This window comes from Pipra filicauda, unplaced genomic scaffold (assembly GCF_003945595.2).
Source record: "Pipra filicauda isolate LSUMZ 115617 unplaced genomic scaffold, ASM394559v2 scaffold80_size11013439_pilon, whole genome shotgun sequence".
Lineage (NCBI taxonomy): Eukaryota > Metazoa > Chordata > Aves > Passeriformes > Pipridae > Pipra > Pipra filicauda.
Genome location: NW_024104987.1, coordinates 4,060,108 through 4,087,885, shown reverse-complemented (window position 1 = coordinate 4,087,885; position 27,778 = coordinate 4,060,108). Strand labels below are relative to the sequence as shown.

The following is a 27,778-nucleotide window of genomic DNA, read 5'->3' as shown; positions in this document are numbered from 1 at the left end:
TCCAGATGTACAGTATTTTACAATTAACTTGTATATAATTGTCATAATGCACTTTATGAAGATGCCTTTTAAACAATGAGAGTGATGTTCTGACCTCATGAAAATAATTGGGAAGCTTCCACTGACTTCAGCTGAGCCAGTGGTTCATCCCTTCAGGACACGTTTTTAACAAAGCCCTCGAAGCATTTACTGGGCACGTGGGACTTTGGTTTGAAAATATATGAGCACATCTGTTAATAAAGCAGTTTGGAATTTACTCCCAAAAATATACTAACCCAAACCTTGGACTACATTAACCTCCCTAGTTTTGTAATTATAACAATTTCTGTGATGATTTGGTTTCACCTCTGCCAAAACCAGCAGTCAATCTGCATAAATAGTGGTTTCATCACTGCAATTCCACTTGATCCTCCAAAAATTCAGATTTAAGACCATGCAGTCGGTCAGTTGGACTGTTCCATACCATCATTAACCCTGGTCCACGTCCTGGACATGTTATTTTTTTTCCATTCTGATAGAAAATGCTTGTCTTTGTCAATGCATTGCTTTACTCTTGCAGCTTGCAGGCACTTACCCTGCAGCATTAGATCTGAATGCCTCCTGGAATTTCATTCACTCACCTCTTTTTCAACTATTAGTGGTTAAAAAAAACCCACAACAAACATAAACATTTCCATTTAATGCCTTATCAGAACTATTATCTGATCATTTAATCTTACATATCATCTCTTTACAAAGGCAAGACCTTTACTTCTGCATTGGCTCTGAGCTTGAATTTTTCTGATTCAGACTTTTCCTCCTACTCATTTTGAGCATCCTGTTTCTTCTCCGTCGCCCCAAGATCTGAACATCTCTACACGGGGAATTTGCAGCGAAGGGGAATGATGCCTCTGGAATTGTTTCCTTGCCAGTTCACATCTGGTCCTCAGCACAAGATCCATCTGTTTATTCAGGGTCTCCAGGGGCTTGTACAGTAGTGGCTATGAGCCTTTTAATTTGATTTTGTCATTTGGCTGGTTGGTGAGCACTTGACAGGCTGTGTAAGTGCAGCAGGGCAGTTACAACCAGTCACTCATCGTATCCTAGTGGCCAATTCATAACCCAGAGGAATGCCAGTCACATTTCAACAATTTAAAACTGTATCAGTCATCTGCCCTACATACTCCCAAATTGTCAGCACCATGAAATGTATTGCTTAATTATCTTTAATTTAATGTTATTTCTTGCCTGTACACTTGTGCTTAGGATTGTTGCCAGAGGTCTGGAGAGCAGAGTCATAGTAATCTTAATTTACCTCACTAAGCTGTCTGGGTTTGAAGGGGAGGTGAAATGGTGGCGTGGCCTTGGGTGACCCAACTATGTCATAAGGAACAAGGCAGGTAAAGACAGAACTTCCTCAGAGCAAAGCTTTGTATTTTTTAAACACAGAGATGTTGGCACCAGCATCAATTACACTGCCATGACAAAGAGCATAAAGTAAGCCACATATGGATTTATTTTTCCTTCCAAAAACCGGGATTAGGATTGGTCACAGTTTGCCTCCTGCTGTTTCTCACCTCCTTCTGTGGAGATGTGTTTAGTGTGGGATAAGCGACCTCAGTCATGGCAACAACCAGTAAAACTACTTCTGGAGTATGGATAATTCAGGTCACAGTGTGCAGAATCACATCCTCCCAAGCAGCATTCCAAACACAAGATAAACTCTTGTAAAAGCCTTCTGAAGCAACCTCTGGCATACGAAACCCCAGATAACGTGTTAACTTTCATATGAAACACTTAGATAAGCTCTGCTGTGTGAATTGTATATGTCTGTGCTAACTGGGAAACACTGGAAAAGCAGTTTCTGCCCTGATCTTATCCTTTAAGTAAGTGCTGATGATAAAATTCCCAATTCTCACTTTATTAATCTATACTTAGTTAAGCCACAAAAGAAAGAATGGGTCCCTGTTAAAACTTATCCTTTACTTAAAGCTGAAATTAATTAGTTAACTAATTCACTTGAGGTTTTGTTTTACTATCTATTGACATGCTCTTTGATCCTCCCATATTTCTCGTTTTGAGTGATTGAAGATTTCATTCTTGCACTGTCAACAGACCTTTTGTTGAGAAACTTCTATTTACATCTGTAACTGACTGAATTCTCACATCTCCCCAGCAGTTCCTCTTTGATCTCTGCATTTCTGAGTTTAATCATTAAGTTTGCATCAGAAGTTTTTCAGTTGCCGTATCTTCCACAGTTTCCGGGATTCACTTGCAAGAGCACAAACTCCTGAAGTTCACTTAGAATGATTTTTTGAATTTTTGATAGTTTTCTGATAGTTTTGCAGGAAGTACCATACATGCTGCATCTCTGAAACTGCAGCATGAACCAGCAGGATTCCTGTTCCATTTCAATGTATTAAATATTTAAACTTCAAGATTTGACTTGGGGTTTTTTTCTGTGTATTTAGTCCATTTCTAGCCTTACAGTTTAATCATCTTAGGAGATGTCCTACCTTTCTAGAGCAAATTACTGGGCCCAGGCTCTTCACAATGCTTTTGAAACAATTCTGGTATTTTTAGTCCACTACCTAGACTCTAAAGACAAAGATACTGCTAAAAAGCCACTAAACAGAAAGAAATTAAATGAAAGGCAGGAAATAAATTTCACTGTAGAAGAATCATGAAGAGTATGTTAAAACATCACCAAGAGAACTCCAAGAGACAAGTCCTGAGCATACATTTCTACTCAGCAATGCTGACTAATAACTTTAATCACTGATTGTTCCCCGTGGGAATGCAGGAGACAGGTGATTCCGTGGTGCAAAACATCCTGTGCATTCCCTCTCCACTCTCTGCAATAACTCAAGACATGTAAGGAACCTGTGGCTGAAAGCTGTGCATTGTGGGGGCATTAAGATTCCCTGAGGGCCACGGTCCTGGAGTGCTGTGCTCCTGGAATACATTTGAACAGCTCTGTACAAAAGCAGTGCCTGGCAAACACATGAATGAGAATCACAAGTGGCTGCTCTGTCAATCTCCCCCCCCCAGCATTCATGGGAATACTTGGGAACACTTGGATTGCTGTGTAGGATCTGTGCTCTTCCCTTCCCCGGGCTCCAGCACAGGGCTTCCCTTACAGCAAAGTTTATTTTCTCTTTTCTCAGTTCCCTGCTTATGAAAACAGGGCAGCTCTGTACGTTAACATGCAGAAAACCAAACTGAAACTGAGAGCTTCCACCCCAACAGCAACATGATCCTGCCATCCCAAATACACCCAGCATTCCCCCTGCCTCCTGCTGTGCTGTTATCCACAAATCTGGAAATTTTCATATCCACAGATCTGGAGCTGCTCCCTTTCTCCAGCTGCAATATTGTGTAGCCTCTCTTTACAAGAGGCTGGGAAAACAATAAGTGGGAGTTGACTTTTGTTTTCCAAATAGGTAGGGAAGAGTAGCTTATCTAATAATTTCCATGGCCAATTATTGTTGATTAACATCAAATCAGACTGAAAATATAGAATATGAACTGAAGAATGAATTAGTATCTACTGCAGACGAGGTTAACTCAGCGTGCAGTGAAGTTTATTTGTGTGAGGGGGCCACTGAACTGGATCTGGGGTTGGAGCACAGTGACACAGCTGTGGGACCTTCCCATCCACGCAGGAAGTGCTTTTGTTTCTCTCAGTTCTGGAGCATTTTTGCTTCCTCACTTCTCTCATGGAAAACCTGGTTTTGGGGGCCGGACAGATTGTGAGGAGGAGAACCTGGAAGCATGAAAACAGCAAGAAGCAAAGTGTGGATGTAACCACACAAATGGAACGTGCTTGTGAGCTCAAGGTCAAGGTAAAGAAATGCAGGGACCCAGGACAGTCCCTGAGGTTTGTTACTCTCAGCAGCTCCTGAACCCCCAACTCCAGTGCCTTACCAAGGGGTATAACAGTGCTCCCTAATAAATCCTGACTCTGGCTTTCATGATGGCCCCAATCTGTAACCAAGCTTTAAAAAGACTGACCAAAAGTTTACATTCAGCTAATGAGAATTACTCTTTCCTTCCAAAGTTACACGTAAAATTAAATTCTCAGGAGATAAGCTGGTCTGTAGGAGTGTTTAGTTAGTTACTAACAATCTCTATAGACTATGGACAGACCCATGTTTAAAGATGGGAGGAAAACAGTATAGTTCTATTGACAAAACCTTCATTTAGGCTGAGCTCTGAGTTTACAGGTATTTATTTCCCCTTTAAATAAGGATTTACTTTGTAAATATTCCAAGACACAGTAATTTGGAGGACTCAAGCTGGAAAGTTTAGTGTGGCTATAGGGGCACTACAGCCAACCAACAAAATCAGGTAACTATGAAATGAAAAAACCAAATCCACAAAGCTCTAAAATATACCTGTACTTTTACATATATGTGTGAAGAGGCAAAAATTGCTGCAGTTCAGCTGTTCAGGATGACAGGAATGCTGGGCACGCACAGGCTGCGAAAAGCCACAGGAAAAGGAGATTTACAAGTGGCATGTGCTTCCAATCTGCAGGAAACAAATCTGATCTTCTGGATATCAAATGCAAATCCCACTAACAGGATGTGAAAACAAGAATGGATTGGCCATCTCAAGACATAAAATCTGACATATAGAAGCACCTCTACCACCTACCTGTGCTTTCATTTCAGGGGTTTATTCCAAACAGCGCTCCTGATTTGGAATTGATTGTTTCTTCCATTTATCATCTTAAACTTATTAAACTGCTCTTTTTTTTTTTTATTATTTTTTTTTGCATTATGTTAGGATATTATTTATCTTTATAGGGAAAAGATACACTACCATAATCTTAAACTTTTTTAGGTTTTTTTAGATTCTCTTTAGTTTTATCGATTTCAGTAAGGTACACTATGCCTCACTGCTTCTTTTATAAACCACTTTATTTGAAAACACATTTTCACTGGCTTTGTAGGTACCTTGTCATTGGCTAAATATGACCAGTTTTCTGTTACCTGATATATGTATATGTATACAAGACAAATGTTTAAATTATTTATTTTTTTAATAAATGCATCTGTAAAATCTATAGGGGTCTATATTACCAGGAAGGTCAAGGACACAACGGTCTCGTGCTACAGCTCATTTTTCTTCTGAAGAAACCATAATGACCTCCATCTTTCTTAAAAGGAGCCTTTGTTTTCTTGTTTGTAACTGTGCAAAATAAATAGAAGTTACTTGCTATTTCTACCAATCCATTCTATGAAGCCCCAAATATAGGATGAATTATGGAATTACAGAATGGTTTGGGTCGGAAGGGACATGAAAGGACAACTAAGGGGAACAGGCTCAAGCTACAAAGCTCTACTATTTGTCAGCCAGTCCTGCCCTTGCAGAGGGCTCAGGTCCTGCCACTGTCCTGTCCCGCTCCGGGCAGGAGTCGCAGCCGTGGTTCCTCTGTTCCCAGGCAGATCCAACTCCAATGCCAGACATTAATTGCTTAATTATTTCTCCTACTCCTGCTTGGAAGGCTGCCCTCTGGCTCTTCCTCCCAGTTTTAAAATTTAGAAGGATGAGCCACCAGCAGCAGCAGAGACTTGGAAACAGTTGTGAGGAAACAGGAATAAATTAGGTAGCAAACAACTTCCAAGGACAAAATTTCAGCTGTATAGCATTCAGGAGCCTTTCTCACACATAATGTAATATTGATACCTTTTGTCACTTGTAACAGGGTATCACTGAGCTCAAGCTCAACCTCTGATGACTAAAGATGCCCATAATTTGGGGTACAGCTGCTCTCTGGCCCCTGAATCCAACAGCCTGGATGGAATCAGAAGCGTCACCATAAATTCCCAGGTATTATGAGCAAAGAAATTACATGTAAGGTCCTCAGAAACAGCCAGTGCCTCAAACATTGCTGCTTCCAGTAATGAAAGACATATTCAGCAACAGGTGACTGTAGAGAAATTGAATAAGGAATAGAACACAAAAAGACTGGAATACTAAGCAGAGACAATCATGACAAGCAGGATAAAATGTGTAACAATATTTTAGAAATATCACTTTTTGTTTAGGGGGAAGAAAAATACAATGTAGGTAAAGTTGTGACAGCAATGAATTTCTAACATGTAACAAAATTAAGGTTGAAACAAAATACTGAAAAGCCTGCAGGTAAAACATCAATGTCTGAGAAAGGAAGGAAGAAAAAAGATAAGGGAAGAAAATATTGTTCCAGAACAAACATGAAAGATAAATGGTGCAGCAGAAAAAGCAAAAAGAGGGGAATAGTGAATAAAGACTTGTTTATCTGAATGCTTGTGGGGTAAATGTATATAGATATATTTTCTTTAAACATAATAAGGTTAATACCAGACAATTGAGGCATCACATTGGAATCCCCGTGTTGATAATGTAAGGCACATTTACAGCACGGCTGACTTTGATATATGGTTTTCTTCTGAATATTTATCGAGTTCATTTTTCTTATCACTAGAAATTAGAAGATCAGTGGGGATGGTGGAGTGCCAGCACCACAGCTGTGTCTGGTATCGGAATTCAAGGCTGTATTTCACACATGGACCATTCTTACCCAGCCTTGTAAAACTGCTCTGGAGAAGTTTCACAAATAGAACGGAACGGCCGCCGAAGCCTTTTATGTGCGAGTTGCCACGTCTCTGTTAAGGACTTGATTACACAGAGCCGAGGTTGAGTTTCCCCGTGGCACAGTTGGACTCCCTGGTGTTTTCGCACACACCAGATCCTGCCCCGAGGGCCGACCCTGGGCTGAGCCTGGGTTTCCCTGAGGATTCAGTGCATCCTCAGCAAGCAGAGAAAGGTGGGAATAAACCCAGAAATGCTTTACCTCAGACTTCAAGTCTCGCAGCACCTGTGGGCAGCTCCTCGTGCCTTCCCCTGAGGGAACCTCACGGTTAAATAAGGTTAAAGCTGCGGGATAGCAGCAGGACCTCATGGCCCACCCAGTATAACCATTTCTACCACAGTACCGATACCGGTTTATACCCGAACTTCTATTTCAAAAAATTTAGCTTTTTTGACAAATGTAGCTCTGGAGCTCCTGGGGGCAGCTGAGTGGTCCCTGAGGCGAGGCGGGCACGGGCACCAGCACCCTTCTGGCCGCGGGGCCACTGGGCGGTGACAAGGGGGCCAGAGAGCCCAGGGAGTTTGGGGCACGGAGAGCCGGGGGGCGGGGGGTCTGTAAGGCACAGGGGGCACGGAGAGTCCGAGAGACGGAGAGCCGGGGACATGGAGAGCCCAGAGTCGGAACAGCTCGGCAGCAGGGGCACGGAGACCCGGTGGTTGTGGCAGCCCGGGGGCATTGGGGCGGAGCGGCGGTGAGGGGGGGACTATGAGGGCGCTGTGAGGAGGTTGTGACGGGGTGTGAGGGCGGGGGGCGGACGAGCGCCCCCTCAGCCCTCCGGCGCCCCCCCGTTCCCATCATGCCCCGCGCGGCGGAGCGCGAGCGGCGCTTTCCCGCGAATTCAGTTCAAAGGCGGGGGGTGGACGCGGAGGGGGGGGGGCCGGGGAGGGGGCGCGCGCCGAGCGCGCGGACCAACCAAACGCTTCCAGAACCATCCGCGCGTCACCCGGGGGGCGGGGCCGGAGGCGGCCAATGGCAGCGCGCGGCGCCATCCCCGGGGCCAAGGGGCGCGCGCGGGGGGCGGGCGCGCGGCGCGGTGCGGGCTCGGCGGCCGCGGCGCTGAGGGAGCGGGGCGGAGGAGACTTGGCGGAGTTGGAGCGCGGCGCGGCCCCCCCTCGCCCCCCGCCTCACGCACCCGCCCCGGCCGGCTCTGCCCGCCCCGCGCGCTCCCTGTCCCGCCGGGGCCCGCCCGGGGCCACCCCCATGGCTCCCCAGAAGCACGGTGGAGGTGCGGGGCCCAGCTCGGGCTCCGCTGGCGGCGCCGCCGGAGGAGGAGGAGGAGGAGGAGGCGGCGGCGGCGGCGGCGGCGGGTTCGGGGGCTCCGCCGCGGCGGCGGCTCCCGGCGGCAAATCCGGCGGTGCCGCGGGCGGCGGCGGCGGCGGGGGCGGTGGGTACTCGGGCGGCTCCTCGGCCTCCTCGGCGGCAGCGGCGGCGGCGGCGGCGCTGCCCCCCGTGAAGAAGCCGAAGATGGAGCAGATCCAGGCCGACCACGACCTCTTTCTTCAGGCCTTCGAGAGTGAGCACCGGGGGCCGGCCAGGGGAGCGGCGGCCGAGCCGGCGGGACCGGCCCGGGCCGCCGCGGAAAGGGCGGGAGGAGGAGGAGGGGAGGGCTGCGGGCAGCGGGGGCTTCCGGGGGTAAACACGGCCCGCGGGAGGGAGCGGGGCCCGCGGAGCGGGGCCGGGGGAGGCGGGGGCCGGGCGGAAGCGCGGGGAGCGGGGCCGGGGTGCGGGAGGGCCCGCGGGGCGGAGGGCGGGGGTGGGGGGTGTGTGCCCGCGCCCAGCGATGAACTTGGTGCTCGGCAGCACTTCCCATCAGGCGCTCGGGTTCCCTTCCCTCCGCCGGCAGCCCCCGGGCACTGAGGGGCGAAGGGGCTCGTTCCTCTCTGGCCTCTGCCGTTCGAGCCCCTTTGAGGGGCAGGATGCGGTTCAGACTTCACTGTACTTGGGTTTTTCTTTGTCTGGCAATAATTGTCCCTTAGTTGAGGTTTCGTAGTGGAAATTGACCTTTGCGACCCAGGCATCCCCCTGTGGCAGCTCCGGAGAGGAGGAAAACCCCCCTGAATGCACCAGAAAGTTGTTGATGAAAATCTGGTTTAAAAGCGCGGTGGAACAGCGAACTTACCTTGTACTGAGAGATTTTCAGGATTTGAAGGGAGTTTTTAATGCCCTACTTAAGAAACTTGGTCCTGGTTTGGGATTGGTGCTGTCACTGCTCTCTCTCGCTGGAGGCGGTGACAGTGTTGGAGAAAGCTGGAGTTTTTGGTGTTGTCTCGAATAATGTAGGGTTGTCTGAGCCTCAGTCGTGTTAACAGCGCTCTGTGTTCAGTTAATACTGTGCTGCAAATGGGTCAAGTGGCAAACGAGTTGCGAGGGGTTTGCTCGGTGTCAATGCCCGTGGTGGAAACAAATCCTCCTGCCCGTGGCTCGGTGCGTCAGACAGGGGAAGCTCAGAGCGGGGCAGGTGGGACCAGGAGGAAAGTGGGGATGTACCACAAAATGTTAACCCTGCAGTGGGACTATCATGGGAAAACTGCAATAAGTAAACACCGGATTAAAAAAAATCCCAACACGTGGAGTATTGAATCGCATTCCTCCTGGCTGATTTTGTCCCTTTTCAAGGTCATATGCTAGAAAAAGATAAAGGTTTATTTTAAGCTTTTGCTGGGTAATGTGGACTTGTGAAACATATGTCTCTCTGCAGGTTGAAAAGTGTGTTTCAGAATTTTTCTGCTCGGGAAAGCTAAAGTTGAAGCAGCAGTGCATTGCCTTTAAATAAAATTGCATCCTTGTCAATATAATTTATTGTTTTCATACCTTTCTAAATTATAGTTATGTCATGGGCTTTTTGAGACTAAAATCCTGGGATGTTTCTTTAGAAGTTGTGACTACTCTGTGTTTTCACTTGGTAGCAAAGTGCATGTTTCTTAATTTCTTTCCTTTCTGTCTTTTATCTTGATTTGAAAAACACGGATTTATTATGATAACTTGAATTAAGCAGAATTTTACTGCTTTTCATCAGGCTTCTAAAAGGACATGTGATAGTTTTAAGATTTTCTTGTCTAGCAATAGTACATCTCTCTAATAACGGATTCTGTGGGGTCTTATATTCATAACTGGAGAAATCAGGTGGAATCATATCTTTAAAAAGAGGTGAAGGATATAAAAAGCTATCCTTTTCCACTTCTAATTGCAGAATTCCGTGCAGTAGAGTTTCCAGCTATAAGAAATAAACATTTTTTTGCAGTCATATGAAAATAAAATTTTATATTTCTTAAAAAAGAAACAGTTTGTTTTCTTTCTGTGGGAAATGGAGGCAGTGTTAGCAGTCTCAGCGTGGGCATCAAGACGTTCTTCATTCTCTCTTCTCTCTCCACGTGATGTGTTTTATCAAGTCATTTCTAAGTTTCTTGCTGAGGTTCCTTAATGAGGCTGGCTTTTATTTCAGCATAAATAGAATGTATTTCAGTTTAGTTTGGAATTCTTGTTAGATACAACCTGATCCAGACAAAACCTTTTTTGTCTTGATTTAACTGAATCGGTTGCAACTAATCTGAGGGTTCCCTTGCCTGTAGGCAAGTCTTGATCCTTTGAGCTTTGGTTCTTACACCTCTTTGAGGTGCTGCTGTGCTTTCATGTCGGTGTTGGGTACAGCTCTATTATCCTCCCTCTGTTTGCACTTCGAGTTGCTTTACCAGAATCAACATGACTTTCCCGGCTTAGAATGATCCCTACTGGATCACAGTCAACTGTCAGTCCCTGTTCTTGTCTCAGTACCTGCTGCAAGTGACCTTGGGACTTCCCAGAAGGATAAAACAGATCCCCCATTGTCCGACCGTGTCAATTTATTGTGCTGCTTTGGTGTCGGATCAGATGTGTTCATTAAACCTCATGAAGAAAACTTACCTATTTATTTGACAATAGGCTGTGGCATGTAGAGGTATTTTTCCTGCCCTCTCGGGATATAAAGCCTGTAAGAAACACATTTTGTGGGAGCAGGAACAGTCAGGGTTGAGTTGTGACCCTGATTTATGGCAGCTTAAAGGAGAAGTGCTTGGTGTTGTGGAGCAGGTGAAGTAACCTTTGACGTGTTAACTTGTAGTTATTTGGACTCTGGGATGACTTTTTGTGGTAATTGTTTCCAAATAATCACCATGCTAAGTTAGATACTTTTTATCATTACAAGGATATTTTTATGTTGGATAACACCTGTTCCTCTTTCTTAGAACCAACACAGATATACAGATTTCTCCGTACCCGGAATCTCATAGCAGTGAGTAATCGGTTTTGTCACTCCTTTACTTTGGGTTTGTAGGAAATTTCAATTAAAACCTAACCTTTTTCTTTTTCTTTTTTTTCCCCCCTGCAGCCAATATTTTTGCACAGAACTCTCACTTACATGTCCCACAGAAACTCCCGAACAAATATCAAAAGGTAAAACTGTTTTTGAAAAGTAATCCTAAAATGTTCACCGAGTAGCAGAGGTCCAAAAAATAGTAGTGTGTGACCTGCTCTTTTCACGTGGTGTGTAAAACTTTTCCCTTTGAAGAACTTAAGAAATGCTACATCAGTGTACAGTTGATTTCTGAGACCTGAGAGATTTTCTGCCATGTGAAGGGTGTGTGTAGCTTTATGCTTGTGACTTGTGTTGATACTGGGAGTACTCAGATGTGGAGAACTATCTGCAGAATCTTGACTAATTCTCCCATATTTGTTTTCTGGTTTGGGGGAGAACTTCTTTAGAAACCAAACAAAGCTGTGTAACATCTGAGCTCTTGTAATCAGTGGTGCTTAGTCATAATAGTGTGAAACATTTTCTTTTAAACTGTACCCTGACCACTTGTTTTAAAAGAACAAATCCCAAATACAAAACTATTTGCTTTCTTAATTAGTCCTGAAAGAATGCAGTAGTTATTTCTGTAGTTATTTTAAAAGCTGACAAAATAAAGAGGTCTCTTTATGGCATTTTACAAAAACTCCAGCGAACGCTCTGAGAAGGTTTGAGCTTTGAGCTGGATACACCTGAGAGATGGGCTTTGGTTTTGCTATTGCAGAACAGTCACTCCTGTCACGTGAGGGGTTACAGCTGCCTGCCAGTGGACTTGGAAACATGGAAACACTGCAGAGGGACAAGTGCAGTGGACATTATTTATTAGCAGAATCTCCGTTACTTCCCCTTCACTGAAAATCCTTTGTTACACTTGGGAGTTTTTGGGTAACCTGAACACTTACTTTGAAATATTTTAGCACTAAAGTTCTTATCGCTTGGAAACAGTTGCTGTGGGACTGAAATACAACAAATATGCAACAGAATGTGATTATTGTGCAGACAATTCTAATTTAAACTTGGTTTTTCTATCCAAGGAAGGTAATACTTGTGTGATCTGTTGATCAACAGAATTTGCATATTTTTATTAAATAAAGAAGCTATATATGGCATTCTTGGCTTTCTTGGACATTGTTTCATGTTCTTGCCGTGAGTTTTAATGCTACAATATAACTTTTTCTTAAAACTGAATCCATAACCTACAACTTCAGGTGCTTAGGACAGGTAATGATCAGATTTATTTATTTTTTTAAAATTTGAAGTTACTGTTTACTTTGTCTTACAAAAGTTACCAAAATGAGTTTTTTGCTTATTTTAAAGTAAGTCAGAGTCAAATTTTAAGAAATTATTTTCAGGTTGTTTTGGGGTTTTGTTGTTTGGTTTTTTAACTAGAATTGTGCAACAGGAGGTTCTTGCTTATAACTTAAATTAACTTATAGTTGACTGAAATGTGTATGTTTTTACCTGAAACTGTTCTGTTGGATGTTTTTACTTGCTGGGAAACAAGAAATAGTGCTTTGCTTATATTGTGTTATCCACTGTTCCAAATTCTAGTTCAGATTGAGCTGCACAAGCAGTGCTTAGTTTCTCTTTGAAAAGTACTGATTTTTACTAGATCCTGTAACACTTTGATTTAGAACTGATTTTGGTTGGGTGGTGTTCTGGTAACAAACACATCAGTAGCTGTTTCACTCAATAGTTCTGCTGATTTACTGAAATCCTGCCTATTAGGAAATGTTAAGTGAAACATTTCGGTGTGTTTTCTTTATAAAACCACAGTAATGCAACAGAAGTGAACTAGCAGAGTTCAGGGGGGAAAACCAGAAAATAATTGGGAAGTGTGTTGTTCTCCCTTGGGTTCCCCCTCTGACCTTTCCATGCTCAGTCCCTGCTCCTTCTCCTTCAGCCCAGTTCAAACCACAGCAGTTGTAGCTGAAAGGTGGGTTGGGCTGTTCTGCTCTGGGGGCACAAGAGTCTCACCTGAACTTCCCCAGGGGGGATTGGCAGGGTCCTTGTTTGCTGGTCTGTGCTGGTAAACACTTCAGATACCTGCAAGGCCTTAATCACTGTGCTTCAGTCAGCAGAAATAGTTAAGGTACATGATCTTGTTGGTTTGGTGAAAAGGGGGCTTTAAAAGAGGAAAAATATCTGAGCTAAAGTAGAAGAAAGATCATCCTGAGGCTTCTATTGAGAAAAATCTGTGGTCCTGGCTTCAGTACAATAGGAGTGTTAGTGGAGTTCTGTTTGTGAAGAAGTCTCTTGGAACTGCATGATTGTTACCTGCTTGTGTGGACTATACATGTATGTTTATTTATTTATTCCCCTAGAATTTTATTCCTCCTGAATTTTGCAGTTTTTAAGTTGCTGTTAATTGTTTTGGTTGCCATTTCAGTAAACAGTATCATAAGTAAAATACAGAGAACTAATATCCAAACTTTATAAAACAATAGTAATTATAGCTCCATATTTTTTACCTCCAGCTGTGTGGTAGTCTGAGAAAAATGCCAGGCAAATATAACACTTAAGGAAGTAAAACTGCATTTTTACCATGAAATTATCTCTTGGTATTGGTCCATATGTTTACTACTGAGAAAGTTTTTATAAAGACTAGAATGCTTAGAGTACAGAAGAATGGTGATAGGGAATAGTTAATGTGTCAACTTGGGATAAAAAGGTATTGAAGTTGCTGGCTATTATCAGAGAGGTGATGGGCTTTGGTCAGGGGGCACTTGATGGAAACTGAAAATGGGCTTTTTGCCCGAGTCTGTCTTTAGGTGTTATTGTATTATCAGACCAAATGATGGTGTTGGAAAGAAGTTACTAAATAAAATTGCTTCCCATACAGTATTTGGATAAAGGAATAATTCTTTTATTTATTATCAGAGTAATGGCATGCTCTGATGTGACTTCTAATGCTTTGCTAATTATTACTTTTCTTGACTGGAATAGGAGTGGGTGGAGAAAGGAATGCACAAGATGCATGTACTTGTTACACCAGGAAACGCTGTCCTGAAAATCCCAGGTGTTAGGGATGGGTATTACAAACACTTAATTTTGTCTGTTTTGCATGGGAATGTGGTAACAAAAATAGTAATCCAGTTTAGAGGAATTTCTACTCTTACAAGTTAACTTCAAAGGCAACAATTTTGATTTAATGAGTTTCTTGTTTGCTATTTTTAGTTTCTCTGAAAGATTTTTTTTTTGGAGGACTCTGTTGTTTTGACTAATCTGAGCCTGGATTTAGCAAAGGTCGCACCACTGGGGTTTTTTTTGGATCATAATATGCTCACATATTAGATGCCAGTTGTGTCAGATATTAGTATGTTTTATGAAAGATTATTAACTTTTCCCCATCCCTGAATCATGTTTGTCTCTTAGCTGGCTTCTGGCTCATACTCCAATCATGACATAACTTTGCTCTGAAGCTGTTTTAAGCAGTTCTTCAGTCTGAAGGAAGCCCTCTGAAGATCAGTGCCCTGCTTCTGTTCTGGCTGATTTTCATGAGCTGGAGCAAAGTGCACACAGAGGCTTTTTGACCTTAGAATCTGAAATTTTTAACAACCTGCTCTGTTCTTAACATCCCTTGCTTTAAAGCTGAGCATTGCAACGTTCCTTGCAATAATCCCACATTTTAGTGTAGGTGAGTCAGTTCTTGAGTCTGTCATATGTGTGAGTCTTGTGCTGAGTAGACCTTTGAATCAGTGATTGTTTGCTATACAATAATAATTTCTTTGCAGCCCTGTGCTTGTGCAGGGTTTGTTGTCCAGTGTCACTGTTGAGTCACCCCGTGATTTGTAACTCAGTCACTCCCGAGCGTTCCGCGCTGACTGTGGGCACTGAGTGACATCAGGGGTCATCCGGGCAGGATATTTCTGGGGACAAATGCTTCCCGCTCCCCAGAGCTCCTCCTTGTTCTTCCCTCCACAAGTAATCCAGTGTTTGGCCACAGCTGATGTTCTTATTCCATTTTGCTAAGGTATAAGGTGCCCTCACACTTGAGTTGTCACTTCTCTCTAGGCCAGTTTTGTGGGCATCTCTGTCCAAGTTTAACTTTCCTTTAAAGAAAAATGGAAAGACTGTTCTGTAGAGTGTTGAATAACTTCTGTTCATGAGTGAGCTCCATTTAGCAATGACCATTAAATTATATGTATGGCAGGACAGGCTGAACATATGAGCATGAACAGCCTGATGTCAGAATTCCAGAGAGGAATGATTTGAAGGGATTATTATCTGTGACACTGTTGTCATTGTCCCACATTTCCTGTGAGTGCTCTAAAAGTAGCCTCAGAATTCATTGCTCTTTTCCATGTAATAGAAATGTGTGGAGAAATAAGGGTTTGGTTTTTTATTTAGGTTTTTAACTCTTATGTCCTATAAGCTTTTAAGTGTTTTTCATTATTGTGATCATGACTAAAATATAAATGGTTGAAGAGTTGACACATCCATTCCTAGTAGGTACAAGTGTCACTAAAGCAGGAACTTTCTTTGACAAAGCTGAAATGAAAATGAAAGGTGAAATGAACCCTGCGTGTTCATTGCAGGGTTTCAGTATGGTGCTGTTAAATGAAACTTCTTATGAGCAGTGGGATTATTGCTGAAAGGTCTGGTTTTAATTCTTTGCATTCTTTTGCTGCTGCTTGAGAAGCAGTTGTGTCCCTACAACATGGGTGTGATATAAGATATAAAGGGTGCTTTCTGAAGAGCAGGCTAAAATTATGTATATAGACAGTTTTAGATGAAAAACAAGTCAAAGTTCAGGCTGAATAAATTTTGTTGTTATATGTTAGGGGTATAGTGGCTGTGTAAAACCATTCTTTCTGCTCTTTCTTCACAGGAAAACATTCAAAGTAGATGACATGTTATCAAAAGTAGAGAAAATGAAGGGAGAACAAGAATCTCACAGGTACAGTCCTGCCTTATATTTGGTGGGGGGGGGTACAAATGAGCACATGTGTGTGCTAAATCAAAAATATTTTTGATTAATAAGGTGAAAGTGAGAGTCACTGTTAGAAGCAAAGTACTTACTGCTTGAAATGTTGCTTCCAGGATCCTAAAATGTGTGTATGTATCCTGGTCACTTAACTTGGAGAAAAGCAGTGTCGGGATAAACTTTCCGCATTTGTTGTGGCATCTCTTAAAATGTTTATAGAAACCTCAAATAGGTATTTACCTTAACTTTGCTTCCAACACTGCCAGTTGTGTCAGTAACTAATCTGTGTGTGTTGGAATTAAAGGTAAGAAAGGAGGCAGATTTGGGGAAATACCATGAAGTTTTAGACTTTAGGGTTTATGTTGTTGTATTATTATTTTAATCACATATATTATGGATGATAAGGACTTGATGTGACTGGCAGTGTTTCCTTCTAAGGCTATATGTTCCCCCTGTAAAGATTCTCATTACCAAACTTAAAATACTTGGTTTAAAAAAAAAATCTACACCAAGTCCATGGTTCAGGGTGAAGTTCTGGAAAATTTCCACCAAAACTGATCTCTGTCGCTGATGAATGTCTGGCAAATGGGTTTGCCTGCCTGAGAAGGCAAGATCTCCTGTCTCCAGGCAATGTCCTTCTGCTGTGGTGTTTAAACTTTTCTTTTTAATGTATCAAGTCATGGGGTGCACAGAGAGAATCAGTCTGAAAAGAGAGACTGGTACCACTCTGCACCAGCTGCAGCTGCTGTGCCCAGGCAGTTCCAAGTTAGAAGGATGGACTGACTCCTGCTGTGCAGGCCTGTCCTGACCATCAGAGCATGGAGTGAAGTGGCTGCTGGGAGAAGAAAACATTTGTTCTTCTAACATTTCCTTTCTTTTTTTTTTTTTTCTGTTTAGCTTGTCTGCTCATTTGCAACTTACATTTACTGGGTTCTTCCATAAAAATGGTATGTTTGCCAATTCTTTCATTACACTGTTAATTTGTATAACACCTCTGAAGTCAGCAGAGAACTGTGAGGGGAATATTTGAGTGTTTTTAATCTCTGCTGTTTGGATTTTAACTTATTTAAGCTCAGCCTGTCCCGTTAGTTACAAATCAGTAGTGCTGTAAAAATGTTGTGGTGTATTTGTGATGTTAAGCAGCCTCGGGTTTTAGTCAAAACAGTGATTTTGAGAAATACTTCAAGTCATCATCCATTCAAACCCAAATAGACCTCGAGGAGTTCCTGAAGAAAGTGATTTTCTGGGAGTGTGTCTTTGATGTTTGAAGTAGCTTTAAAAAAACCCACAGCCTTCAAATAATTTGAAGATTCAGTGGTTTCTAATTTCAAACAGAAGCGTAAGAATAAATTTTATCACGTTGGGTCTAGAAATGAGGCAAAGGCTGTGTCAGCCATTAGACAAGCCATGGAAATCATATTTTAGTGACTTTCAGTTTTTCCATGGTGTCTTTTGAGCACAAAAGGATTTATCTCTCGAAATTGGAGTATTGGTCTACACAGACCAGGACCCAGAGTTGTGTTCCTCTGAGGAAAGCACAAGTGATGTGCTCTGGGCTGGGTAGCCTTGGATAAATTCACTGCCTTTTTACTCTCCTGAGAAAAAAAATGATCTGTTTGTCCATTAAAATAAAATGTTATTTTTAACTTTTGGTTTGGCATTGCTGATCACACTGCTGGCAGCAGCTGCCTTGGAGATTCCAGGCTCTAGGAGATTTATCTGAAGCCAAGTCTTATTTTCCAAGACTTTTTTCAGGTTCTTTCCAGAGTCCTTTAGCATATTGTGCATATATTTAAACTTGCATAATGCTTAAGGTTGTCTTTTTTCAATTTTGTTTTGTTTTCTTATCTGATAGCTTCTGGGTCTTAAGTTTTGATGCAAACCCAATTCTAGGTGTGCAAGGTGTAAAGAAAAAAAAATGGAGAAAATAACTTGGCTCGTGTAATTAGTGTGTTCTGACTGTCCTTAATCCACCCATAACCTTTTCCTCTGTCATAACAAGGTAGTGAACTTGTTCTTTTAAACATTAGAGATAAATTATGGTTTTTAATCTCTAGGATGAGAAGAGGTAGGAGATGTTCTCAAGTGGGAATTTGCAGTAGGTTTGGGGAGAATTGAAACTTAGAATTTGGCTGGTGGTCTTTGTGTCTGGAGGTGCTGGTGGTTAAAAAGTAATCACAGATGGATTTATGGCACTGAATGGACCTTCACTTGCTCAGAACTTAAGATGTTTTTCTGTTCAGATAAGCCATCACAAAACTCAGAGAATGAACAAAATTCTGTGACCCTGGAAGTTCTGCTGGTGAAAGTTTGCCACAAGAAACGAAAGGTAAATATCATTTGACAAACTATTAATATGTGTTAAAGCAAAATGTTTACCTGCTTCTGGACTATCTGATTAACATCACCATACAGTGATGCCTCTGTTGAAATTAGTCTTTAAATTCAATAACTGATCTATTCAAGTTGTTTTCTGTTGGATTTTTGCCTTTTCTGTACCTGTGCTTTTTACTCTGATCACTTTGATTATTGCAGATTTTATCTGCTGTGAATCATAAACAATTTTCTATTTTGTTTTTAAAGCATCTTTGAATTTGCTTGCAGTTTTATCTGTGTTTGTTTCACACCAGTTGGCAAATCATCTTCACAGCTCTGGGAATATGGGAGGCTCAGTAATGAATGCTGTGATTTTTAACCAGAAAGGAAAGATTTGCAGACAGAACTATGTGTATTTTCCCCAAGACTCTTAAGCTGTTTTGACATGTTTTTAAGAGTTAATATTGTTTCTAGCCAATTTTGTTAATTGCTACAGTGTGGATAAATATGGTGAAATCAGGAGGTGCTGATGGTTTTCCCAAATGTTTTGCTGCAAGTTTCATATTTAGGCCATCTTGCCTTGTTTTCCCAATACTACACAATGTTCAGTGATCTGTTTGAGAGGTACTGAATATAATAAATCCTAGGTAAGTGGTTCTTTATCTCACAGATAGCACAAAGTGCACTTTGTAATATTGCAAGGAGTAGACAGGAAGCCCTTGAAATGTATATATATAACCAAAACATTTAATTTCTTTAAGTAAACAGAATTAAATTAGTATTAATGGCTGTTCTACAATCTTTCTAAGTGCCTCGTGTTAGTGTTAATTTAATCACTTAGAGAAAGATGGCTGCTGCCAGAAGGGCTTGTAGAATGCCAGTTTTATTTACACTTAACCAATATCTGGTTTTGCATTTACAACCTGGGATCGTGCCAGATTTTTTTGATTTGTATCTGTTACAAGGCTTATTTTCAAAAAGTTGGCAGAACAAGTACAATTCACAAATGATACAAATTTTAACACTTGATGTCTTTACAGTCTAAAGACCCAATTGCTCTGTTTCTTGTTTTGCTGCAGGATGTCAGTTGTCCCATAAGACAGGTTCCTACAGGTAAAAAGCAGGTGCCTTTAAACCCAGACCTCAGCCAAATCAAACCAGGCAACTTCCCCTCACTGGCAGTTTCCAGCAATGAGTTTGAGCCCAGCAACAGCCACATGGTGAAGTCCTACTCGCTGTTATTCCGAGTCACTCGCCCGGGCAGGAGGGAGTTCAACGGGCTCATCAACGGGGAGACGAACGAGAACATTGGTAACTTCAGCCTTCAGATCTGCTTCACAGGGGCTGTCTGCAGCACAGGCAGAGCTGGCTCCATGTGCAGTGGAGGGCACACTGACAAGGGCCAGCAGTAGCTCAGTGACTGATTGGGCTTCCCTTTGTTTGCAGTCTCTTTTGGGATGGGGTTGGAATTCAGCTGGGAACTGGAAATTGTGCTTCTGTTTTTGCGTAGATTTAACGCCACTCGTTATTAATGTGATGGTGAAGCTGAATGTTGCAAGAGGGCCCTGTGGTCACTGGGAGGATCATTAATCCTCCACCAGCCCTGGTCACTGCTGACCCAGCTGTAGCTTCTGTCAGTGTCTCTCAGCAAAAAAAAAAGCCAGTCGATAAAATATCTAAGTAACAAATTTTTAAAAGCTGTTTTCTTAATCTTCTTAAGACATGTTACATCACAAATGTTACAGCCTTGGAGAGAGTGCATGTAGAATGAAAAACTTTATTTCTCACTATTTTATAGCCACAAGAGGAGGAAGATGAAATCCCAAATTCTTTATGCTGACAGAATAATGTGATGAAACTATAAATACATGAGAACATACCTAAAATATGATTACTTTTAAGCTAAGTGCCCTTTCCATTGCATTGTCCTTTTCTGTTGTATGACACACCTGACCCAATGAACAGCCAGTTATAGTTTGCAGTTGCATAGAGACTGTTTGATCTTTTAAATCTGTGCTTATACAATGGTTGAATCCCATATTTCTTGTGTGCAGATGTCAATGAGGAGCTCCCAGCCAGAAGAAAAAGGAACTCTTCAAACCGTGAAGATGGGGAAAAGACATTTGTAGCACAAATGACTGTGTTTGATAAAAACAGGTAATGTTATTCAAAATAAATATTGTTTCTGTTAATCGTTGGAAATTTGTTTAATAATAAACTTAATATGTTTTTTAATTACAGTGTAGGATGTCTTTGGCTGCATTTTAGTTGGTATTTACAATAAGAGCTTAGGCTTGTTGTGTTTTTAAAAAAAAAAAATTACAGGTTTCATAATGCACATTTTACACTGAGACCTGTTCAGTGACTGTGTACAGTATATGAAAATAAGAGTTCTATCCATGGCAAATGCAGGTCCCAGGTAGAGATAGGTACATGATTTCTTTATCAATAAAAATAGAGCTTTAAGAAAAAGCTGCTTAAAAGGGATTTGAAAAATTGGGTATTTATTCAAATATGGTTTTGGAAGTTGTATATTTTGAGAAGAGTTTTTTTTTAAGAAATTTCTTTCTTTAATCTGTGTAATCTTAGAAGTCTTGACAATGTTTTGTCCTTTTCTCTTACCTAATTCCACTGGAGAACTTTAATATGCTGAACATGATATGAACCGTGAGGTGGTTTTGTGGTGATGAGACATAAGCAAGGACATTCTCAGCCATGCACTGTATAAATGAGAATGTCTGATCTGCAGCAGAACCAAATCATGCATGAAAACTTACTTTCTTTTTTTTTTTATAATCATTAACATTTTTCTTTGTTGTGGGTGACGTTTGTCAAGATTCACACCTAGTTGTCAAATAAATTTGCCTGAAAATCTGCCTTTAGGTTCATGGAGACTTAGTTACTGTTACATAGTACATTTGAAGAGGCAAACAATAAAAATGAGCTGGTTTACACATACTTTGTCCTGACAGACGTTTGCAACTTCTGGATGGGGAATATGAAGTGGCCATGCAGGAAATGGAAGAGTGTCCCATTAGCAAGAAAAGAGCAACGTGGGAAACAATACTTGATGGGAAGGTATGGATTGTTTGAGTGGCTGAGAGAACTGTCTTCAGATGATCTGCATTAAGGTGGAGCTCAGCTGGAAGTGCAGTCAGTGGCTGTTCCTCTGAAAATGGATTGAACTGAACAGGAAATAATTCTCTTTCAATGACTTGTGAATTTCTGTCTTATTAAAGCAAACAGTTTAAATGTTTGTTATGGTAACAAGGAGGACAAATCAAAACAGAACAAACTGCAGAGGCAGAATATTTTAGGGAAAGAAAGAGGAACCCAGAGCTTTCATAGGTGTGATCTTACATACCTGAGGAGAATGCTCATAAAATTTAGTGATGCAAAGGAGGTGTATCAGTGTAGGAGACAGTGTTGAGCAGAGAGAAATAGTTGGCTGAGGTGAATCAAAACTCACTGATACAGTGAATGCAGGTGACTGTACACATGTGAAATGCTCCCGTGTCCTGGGAGAGTATCAGTTGTGACTGAAGAGAAGAACATGAAGATTCCAGGTTGCAAAGTATTTGTGTTTCAACATGATTATTATAATTATGAAAAAAGCAGAGATGAACCAAATTATATAGTAAAAATATAGTTATAAGCTCTATTATCCTGTTAGCCTTTATGTGGATTTAAAAAAATAGATCTGCTTCCATTCTGTGAATATCTTCTCCTGATTGATTTTGTATGTGGAAAGACACTAATTCTGCTGTTTTGTTTTTGATTTCCACCCCCAGAGGTTGCCTCCATTTGAAACATTTTCTCAGGGACCTACACTTCAGTTTACTCTTCGTTGGACAGGAGACACAAACGACAAGTCTACAGCTCCTATAGCCAAGCCTCTTGCAACACGAAATTCTGAGAGCCTCCCTCAAGAAAACAAGCCTAACTCTGTTAAACCTACTCAGACTATAGGTAAGCAAACTTTGGGTTTGCTGCTGAATAATCATCTGCTTGGCCCCTCTGTGCTGAGGGGTTCCTGCCTCACTGGTGCAACTGCTTCAGGGAATTCTCCACAGGGAAAAGCAAAAATAAGCATCCAACACTTTCTGTGCAGTTGTGTTGCAGTACCTGTTGAGTACCCTCAAGTAGCACATTTCCTTCAGCAGCAGTGCCCTTCTCAGAACTTCCATACTCGGGGAAGAAACAATGTCTGGCTGTTCCTCTGCACCAGAGAAATCTGTATTTACATGTGCTTTTTTCTCAGCTGTGAAAGAATCCTTGCCCACAGACCTTCAAACAAGAAAAGAGAGAGATGTTTTAAATGAACCTCGACAGAAGTTGCGAATATTTTACCAGGTATTGAAAATAATTAGAGGGAAAAACTAGAATCTTAAGTATTGTGTGGAATTAAAATGTTCCTTTTCAAGCTGGGTGGAAATTCCCATTTGCCTCTTTAGTGGATGCCTTAAGGGTCTCAAATTCATAGACTAAAAGCCATTCCACATACTACTTTTTACAGGAAGCATTTTAGCAAACTAACCTTCCTGGGGGCACATCTGATGTTCTGAAAGACAAAGGGCATCTCTTGTTAGACATCTGGAGGGGACAGGTGGTCTTCCTGTGGGGAAAAAAATTCCTCAAATACCACTGTTTGAGTACACCGAGTGGGTGGAGTGTTCCCAAACGTTCCTCTTGCTGTCGAGGTCTCCTGAAACGATTTCCCACTTGGTTTGGGAAGGGAATGGATGAAACTAATCCTGCCCTGCCTGTTCCTTTGTTCCCTCAGTTCCTGTATAACAACAACACGAGGCAGCAGACTGAGGCCAGAGACGACTTGCACTGCCCCTGGTGCACCTTGAACTGTCGGAAGCTCTATAGTTTACTCAAACACCTGAAACTCTGCCACAGCAGATTTATCTTTAATTATGTTGTAAGTAATTTTGTAGTAGCTCAGCACTGGGAAGCACTGTACAGGCTGTCACAGATCCCATGGGCAGGGATTCTGCTGCTAACCTGTGACATGGTAGTGCTGTACCTGCAGGTTAGAAGCCACTTCCTTTGGGTGTTACACGAACTAATGTGTGTTACAGAGGGAAAAAAAGTGGGGTTGATTTTCTTTTTCTTTTTTTTTATTTATATATATAAAATAATTCTAATCACTAGAGGAAGAACTCTGACTGCAGCTGCTGCTTTTGCATCAGTGTGCTCTTTTCTGTGATGTAGAAAACAACGAAATCTACATTTGGTTGGAAGTCCCTTGAAGCTTTGGGAAATTTAGAAATGTTCTAATTTCTAGGGTTCTCGTTAGCTGATATTTTCCTTCATTTTATAGTTAGTTCTGAGTGGTTTTATATAAAACAGTTAAATAGTACAGAGCAAGGGAGCTTTAGTATAATTTGTTTCTGGAGGTTAAAAATCATTCGGGTGCTGTAAAAGGAAACTGGAGCCCTTTCAGGTTATTGATAGGTGATATTTAGGGTGTTCCGAATTTAAAAGGTTACTTGATGTGCTGTCATTGCTGTCTGCTGAGAATATTTGCACTTCTGTCCCAGTATCATCCCAAAGGTGCTCGGATAGACGTGTCCATCAACGAGTGCTACGACGGCTCCTACGCGGGGAACCCCCAGGACATCCATCGCCAGCCGGGCTTCGCCTTCAGCCGCAACGGGCCGGTCAAGAGAACCCCCATCACACACATCCTGGTTTGCAGGTAGGGCTGGGAGACAAGGTCTGTTTATGCACTATGGCCTAGAGAGCAGATTTGTGACACCTGGAGAGCTGTAAATGTGTAGGTGCAAATAAACAGTGCAATTCGTCACTATTGTGACTGAAGGACGTGGTAACTTCACCTGTGATTTTCCTACATCTTTTCAGTTGAGATGTCTAATCATAATGATGTAACTCTTCTTAACTGCCTTATCCTAAACCTTTTCTTCCCCAAAAGGAGAAGTTGGTTTTCTAATGGGGTTTATTTCACTGCTGGAGATTTCCCCCCCGCCAACATTTTTGCAGGCTAGAGCTTAAAATAATTTGTATGAACCAACTGCTCAGTGTTTGCATCTTTTCCTTCCCTCCTGCCAGGCCAAAGCGTACGAAAGCAAGTATGTCAGAATTCCTGGAGTCTGAGGATGGGGAGGTGGAGCAGCAGAGGACCTACAGCAGCGGGCACAACCGGCTGTACTTCCACAGTGACACGTGTCTGCCCCTCCGCCCCCAGGAGATGGAAGTGGACAGTGAGGATGAAAAGGACCCGGAGTGGCTGCGGGAGAAAACCATCACTGTAATTATCCCACTTACACAGAATTGTTCGAAGTGGATTGTGGTTTTTGAAAGATGAGCTGCAGTTGTTTCAGGGGGCAGTCAGGCATATGTTTTGAAAATGATGCATTTTAAGAGCAGAATATTTTGCTGAGCAACTGCAGAGGGAAATTCATGGAATCAAAGGTGGGGTTTTTTTTTTCAAGAATGCCTTCAGTTGTAAAGCCAGTTCAGTCCCCATGTGTTCAAACAAGTTTTCATTGGGGCTGGTTTTCTCCTTCAGAGAGGAGAAGCTGGAATCAGGAGTACCCAGTGCAGGGTGTATGTGATAAGGATATAATTTATCATCCCAAGTCTCTACATGAGATTACATTTTTCTAACTTTTTTAACTGCAGAGCCTGAGTTTTCTATATATTTCTGTGCATAAGTTGAATTTTGGGTATGCTCTCACTGCCTGGCAGCAGACACGCAGTTCTGATGGGTGTGTTTGTTTCTTTTCCTGTCCTTCCTCCCAATCCTTTCTCCCTCCAGCAAATCGAAGAATTTTCTGACGTTAACGAAGGAGAGAAAGAAGTGATGAAATTATGGAATCTTCATGTTATGAAGCACGGGTATGTTACTGTGCTTAGTTTTGATGCAAATAAATTACAGATGGGGTTGATCATTTTGCATTGCAGTTCACTAAATACTTAAAATGCAGTTAGCCCAGGTGTTTAGGAAAGGATCGTTAGAGGATAATTTGGTAACAAGCTTTTGAGAGTTTAAGCTTTTAAAGTTCTTGTGCCTAGTAACCCTTGAGCTTTGAAGAGAAAAAAACACTGGAGATGTTGTGTAATAAATCACATAGAGAATCTTCTTGTCTTTGAAAATGTCCTACCTGCATAGTGACAGCTTTTTCATTTGGCAGGTTTATTGCTGACAATCAAATGAATCATGCCTGTATGCTGTTTGTGGAAAACTATGGACAGAAAATCATCAAGAAGAACTTGTGTCGAAACTTTATGCTCCACCTGGTCAGCATGCATGACTTTAACCTCATCAGCATCATGTCCATAGACAAAGCTGTGGCCAGGCTCCGAGAGATGCAGCAGAAGCTGGAGAAGGGAGAATCGGCCTCCCCGACGGACGAGGAATCTTCTGAGGAACAGAGTGGGACAGCAAATGGATACAGTGAAAATACCGCGCGCGAGAGGATTTCAGAAGTGGAAAGCATCTCAGGTGTCACGAAACAGAGCAAGAAACAGAAGCTCTGAAGTCAAAAAAATCTGTCATTCAACGGACAAAGCATTGAAGTGACATTCTAAGGGTGCATGAGCTCCATAAAGAATTACACACAGAAGTACAGAGGTTCCAAACAGGCACTGCTGGATGGAAATAAATGATTTCAACAAGGATATTGTTTAAACAGGGTTTTTATTCAGTTACTTATGCAAGTACTACGTGTATATTGGTTTTGGTGATGTAATGACAATATTCTAAGAGTTTGAGCATGAAGAGCAATATGAAAATCTTTTTGTAATTTTAGTAATTAGTGTCTTAAGAACTTTATGGAATTTACATAATTTAAGTATATGTAAAACCGTTTTTATATTAAGATTTTTGCATCTGTATCTGGCTGTTTTTCCTACCATGAAGTTGTGAAACATTAGGGAAAGGGGATTGGGATACAGTTTCTGCTTTTCTGATTTAGAAATTCTCCAGTTAGCTTTTTGTGAAAATAACATCTTACTATTTACAGTTTAACCTTGATCCTTGTATTTGAAATCATTTATCAATCGACCATAAATTACCAATTAATTTTTTTTGTTTTTTACACTAAAAATTCTCCAAGTCGGCGAACTTAGCACTTCCTTTGTCTTGTGCCTGTTTGGAAAGATCTTGGCTTTTCACGTTGCAGACACAGTGAAGTCCCACCTTGGCTTTTTTGAGGTTCCCAGCAGTTTGGGTTTCGTGGATAATTCCGATGTATCGATCGCCCAGTGTACCATTTTTAAACTTGAACATTAGCTCCTTTCTAGTTTTTAATTACACATTTACACAGCTACAGCAAGGATCTGATGGAACCCCTCTTGCCTGGGGGTTGCACATCCTGGTGTGCCATGCTAAGGCCGGAGGCTCCTGTCCCTCTGCAGGCATTCCGTCGCCAACTTCCCGGGAAGTTCTTGCCTGAGGACAGACTGCAAGGCCGGGCCGTGGGTTTAGCTTTGGCTTTCGAGATGCCACTCTTGAGGGAAAAATGCACTGTAAAATTGGACCAGAAAATGTGTTGCACTTCTTATGTAAGTATTCTGTGATGTATTGTATTCAATACAGATACTAAGATGCTGACTAGACTATATTTGAGCAGTTTTGCACTGCTGTTAACACATTTTATGCATACGTTTACAGATTTTTTCCAATGGAAAGTGGTTTCACTACTGGTACAGTATCAGCACCGAAGGGTTTATTCCAGCAAGCACTGTGGTTGAGTGACATCACCTCAATTTTTTATTATCCTTAAAATATTTCATTTTTCATATTCTTTATTTATAAAGGAAACAATGCTGCTGTAAATACAGGTTTGTTTGGTTTTTTTTTTTGTTTTTTTATTTCATTCCATCACCATGAGATGCAGTTCCCTATTTGTTGAAGGGGTATATAAGCTTTCTAATGGTGTCTTCAGAAATTTATAAAATGTAAATACTGATTTTGATGGTCCTTAAGATGTGTTTAACTGTGAGACTATTTAACTAATGGTGTGGATGTGATTTGTCATCCAGTATTAAGTTCTTAGTCACTGATTTTGTGTACAAAATAGGAAAGAGGGAAACTGCAGCTTTCATTACAAACTTCTTGAATTTGCCAGCTCTCTGAGTTTTAGCAAACTCTAATTACGCCTCTGGATAGTACATCATGCATTTCTCTCTGGCTTTAATTTGCTAAAGCTGTGCACATATGTAAAAAAATAGATTATTTTAGGGGAGATGTAGTTCTAGAATTATTGCTTATGTCATTTCTTAAGCAGTTATGCTCTTAATGCTTAAAAGAAGGCTAGCATTGTTTGCACAAAAAGTTGGTGATCCCCCCAAAAATAGTAATGAAATTACTTCTGTTCAGTAAACTTTGTATGTCATGTCAATTTATAATAAAAGCTGAAAAAATCCCCTTGTTTTCTATTTATAAAGATGCCTTTTCTATATGTACCTTTGCAGATGCCATGTTAAGCTGGTTAAAAAGAATTTGAACGGTACAGTAGATGTAAAAACAAAACCAAACCCCAAACAAACAAACAAAAAAAACAACCAAAACAAGTTCAGTTGTTTAAATGAACCATTGTTTTTCATTAAATGTTTT

The 27,778-nt window shown here is 41.5% G+C and overlaps 1 protein-coding gene and 1 long non-coding RNA gene across 2 annotated transcripts; one reads left to right on the top strand and one right to left on the bottom strand.

Annotated features, from left to right (window-relative positions):
• Positions 1-3,541: 3,541 nt before the first annotated feature.
• Positions 3,542-7,376, bottom strand: LOC120325035. The gene is made up of 2 exons (XR_005566813.1): positions 5,067-7,376; positions 3,542-3,745 (listed from the first exon to the last, which is right to left on the bottom strand). It is a non-coding gene; the product is annotated as an uncharacterized LOC120325035 (long non-coding RNA).
• A 305-nt stretch (positions 7,377-7,681) lies between these two features.
• On the top strand, positions 7,682-25,839 carry SUZ12 (SUZ12 polycomb repressive complex 2 subunit). The gene is made up of 16 exons (XM_027749740.2): positions 7,682-8,135; positions 10,843-10,889; positions 10,986-11,050; positions 15,778-15,846; positions 16,771-16,820; positions 18,117-18,202; positions 19,269-19,500; positions 20,244-20,346; positions 21,162-21,267; positions 21,981-22,158; positions 22,451-22,542; positions 22,973-23,116; positions 23,739-23,896; positions 24,268-24,466; positions 24,977-25,056; positions 25,353-25,839. Exons 1-16 carry the CDS (start codon positions 7,823-7,825, stop codon positions 25,696-25,698), a joined length of 2,268 nt encoding a protein of 755 aa, XP_027605541.2. The 5' UTR covers positions 7,682-7,822; the 3' UTR covers positions 25,699-25,839.
• The last annotated feature ends 1,939 nt before the right edge of the window (positions 25,840-27,778 follow it).

What these genes read in the sequence shown, in the direction of transcription:
- SUZ12 (XM_027749740.2), top strand. Translation starts at nt 7,823, where the DNA reads ATGGCTCCCCAGAAGCACGGTGGAGGTGCGGGGCCCAGCTCGGGCTCC. An exon ending in CTTTCTTCAGGCCTTCGAGA is followed by an intron (nt 8,136 to 10,842) that starts GTGAGCACCGGG and finishes CCTCTTTCTTAG; the next exon opens with AACCAACACAGATATACAGA. An exon ending in GGAGACGAACGAGAACATTG is followed by an intron (nt 19,501 to 20,243) that starts GTAACTTCAGCC and finishes TCTTGTGTGCAG; the next exon opens with ATGTCAATGAGGAGCTCCCA.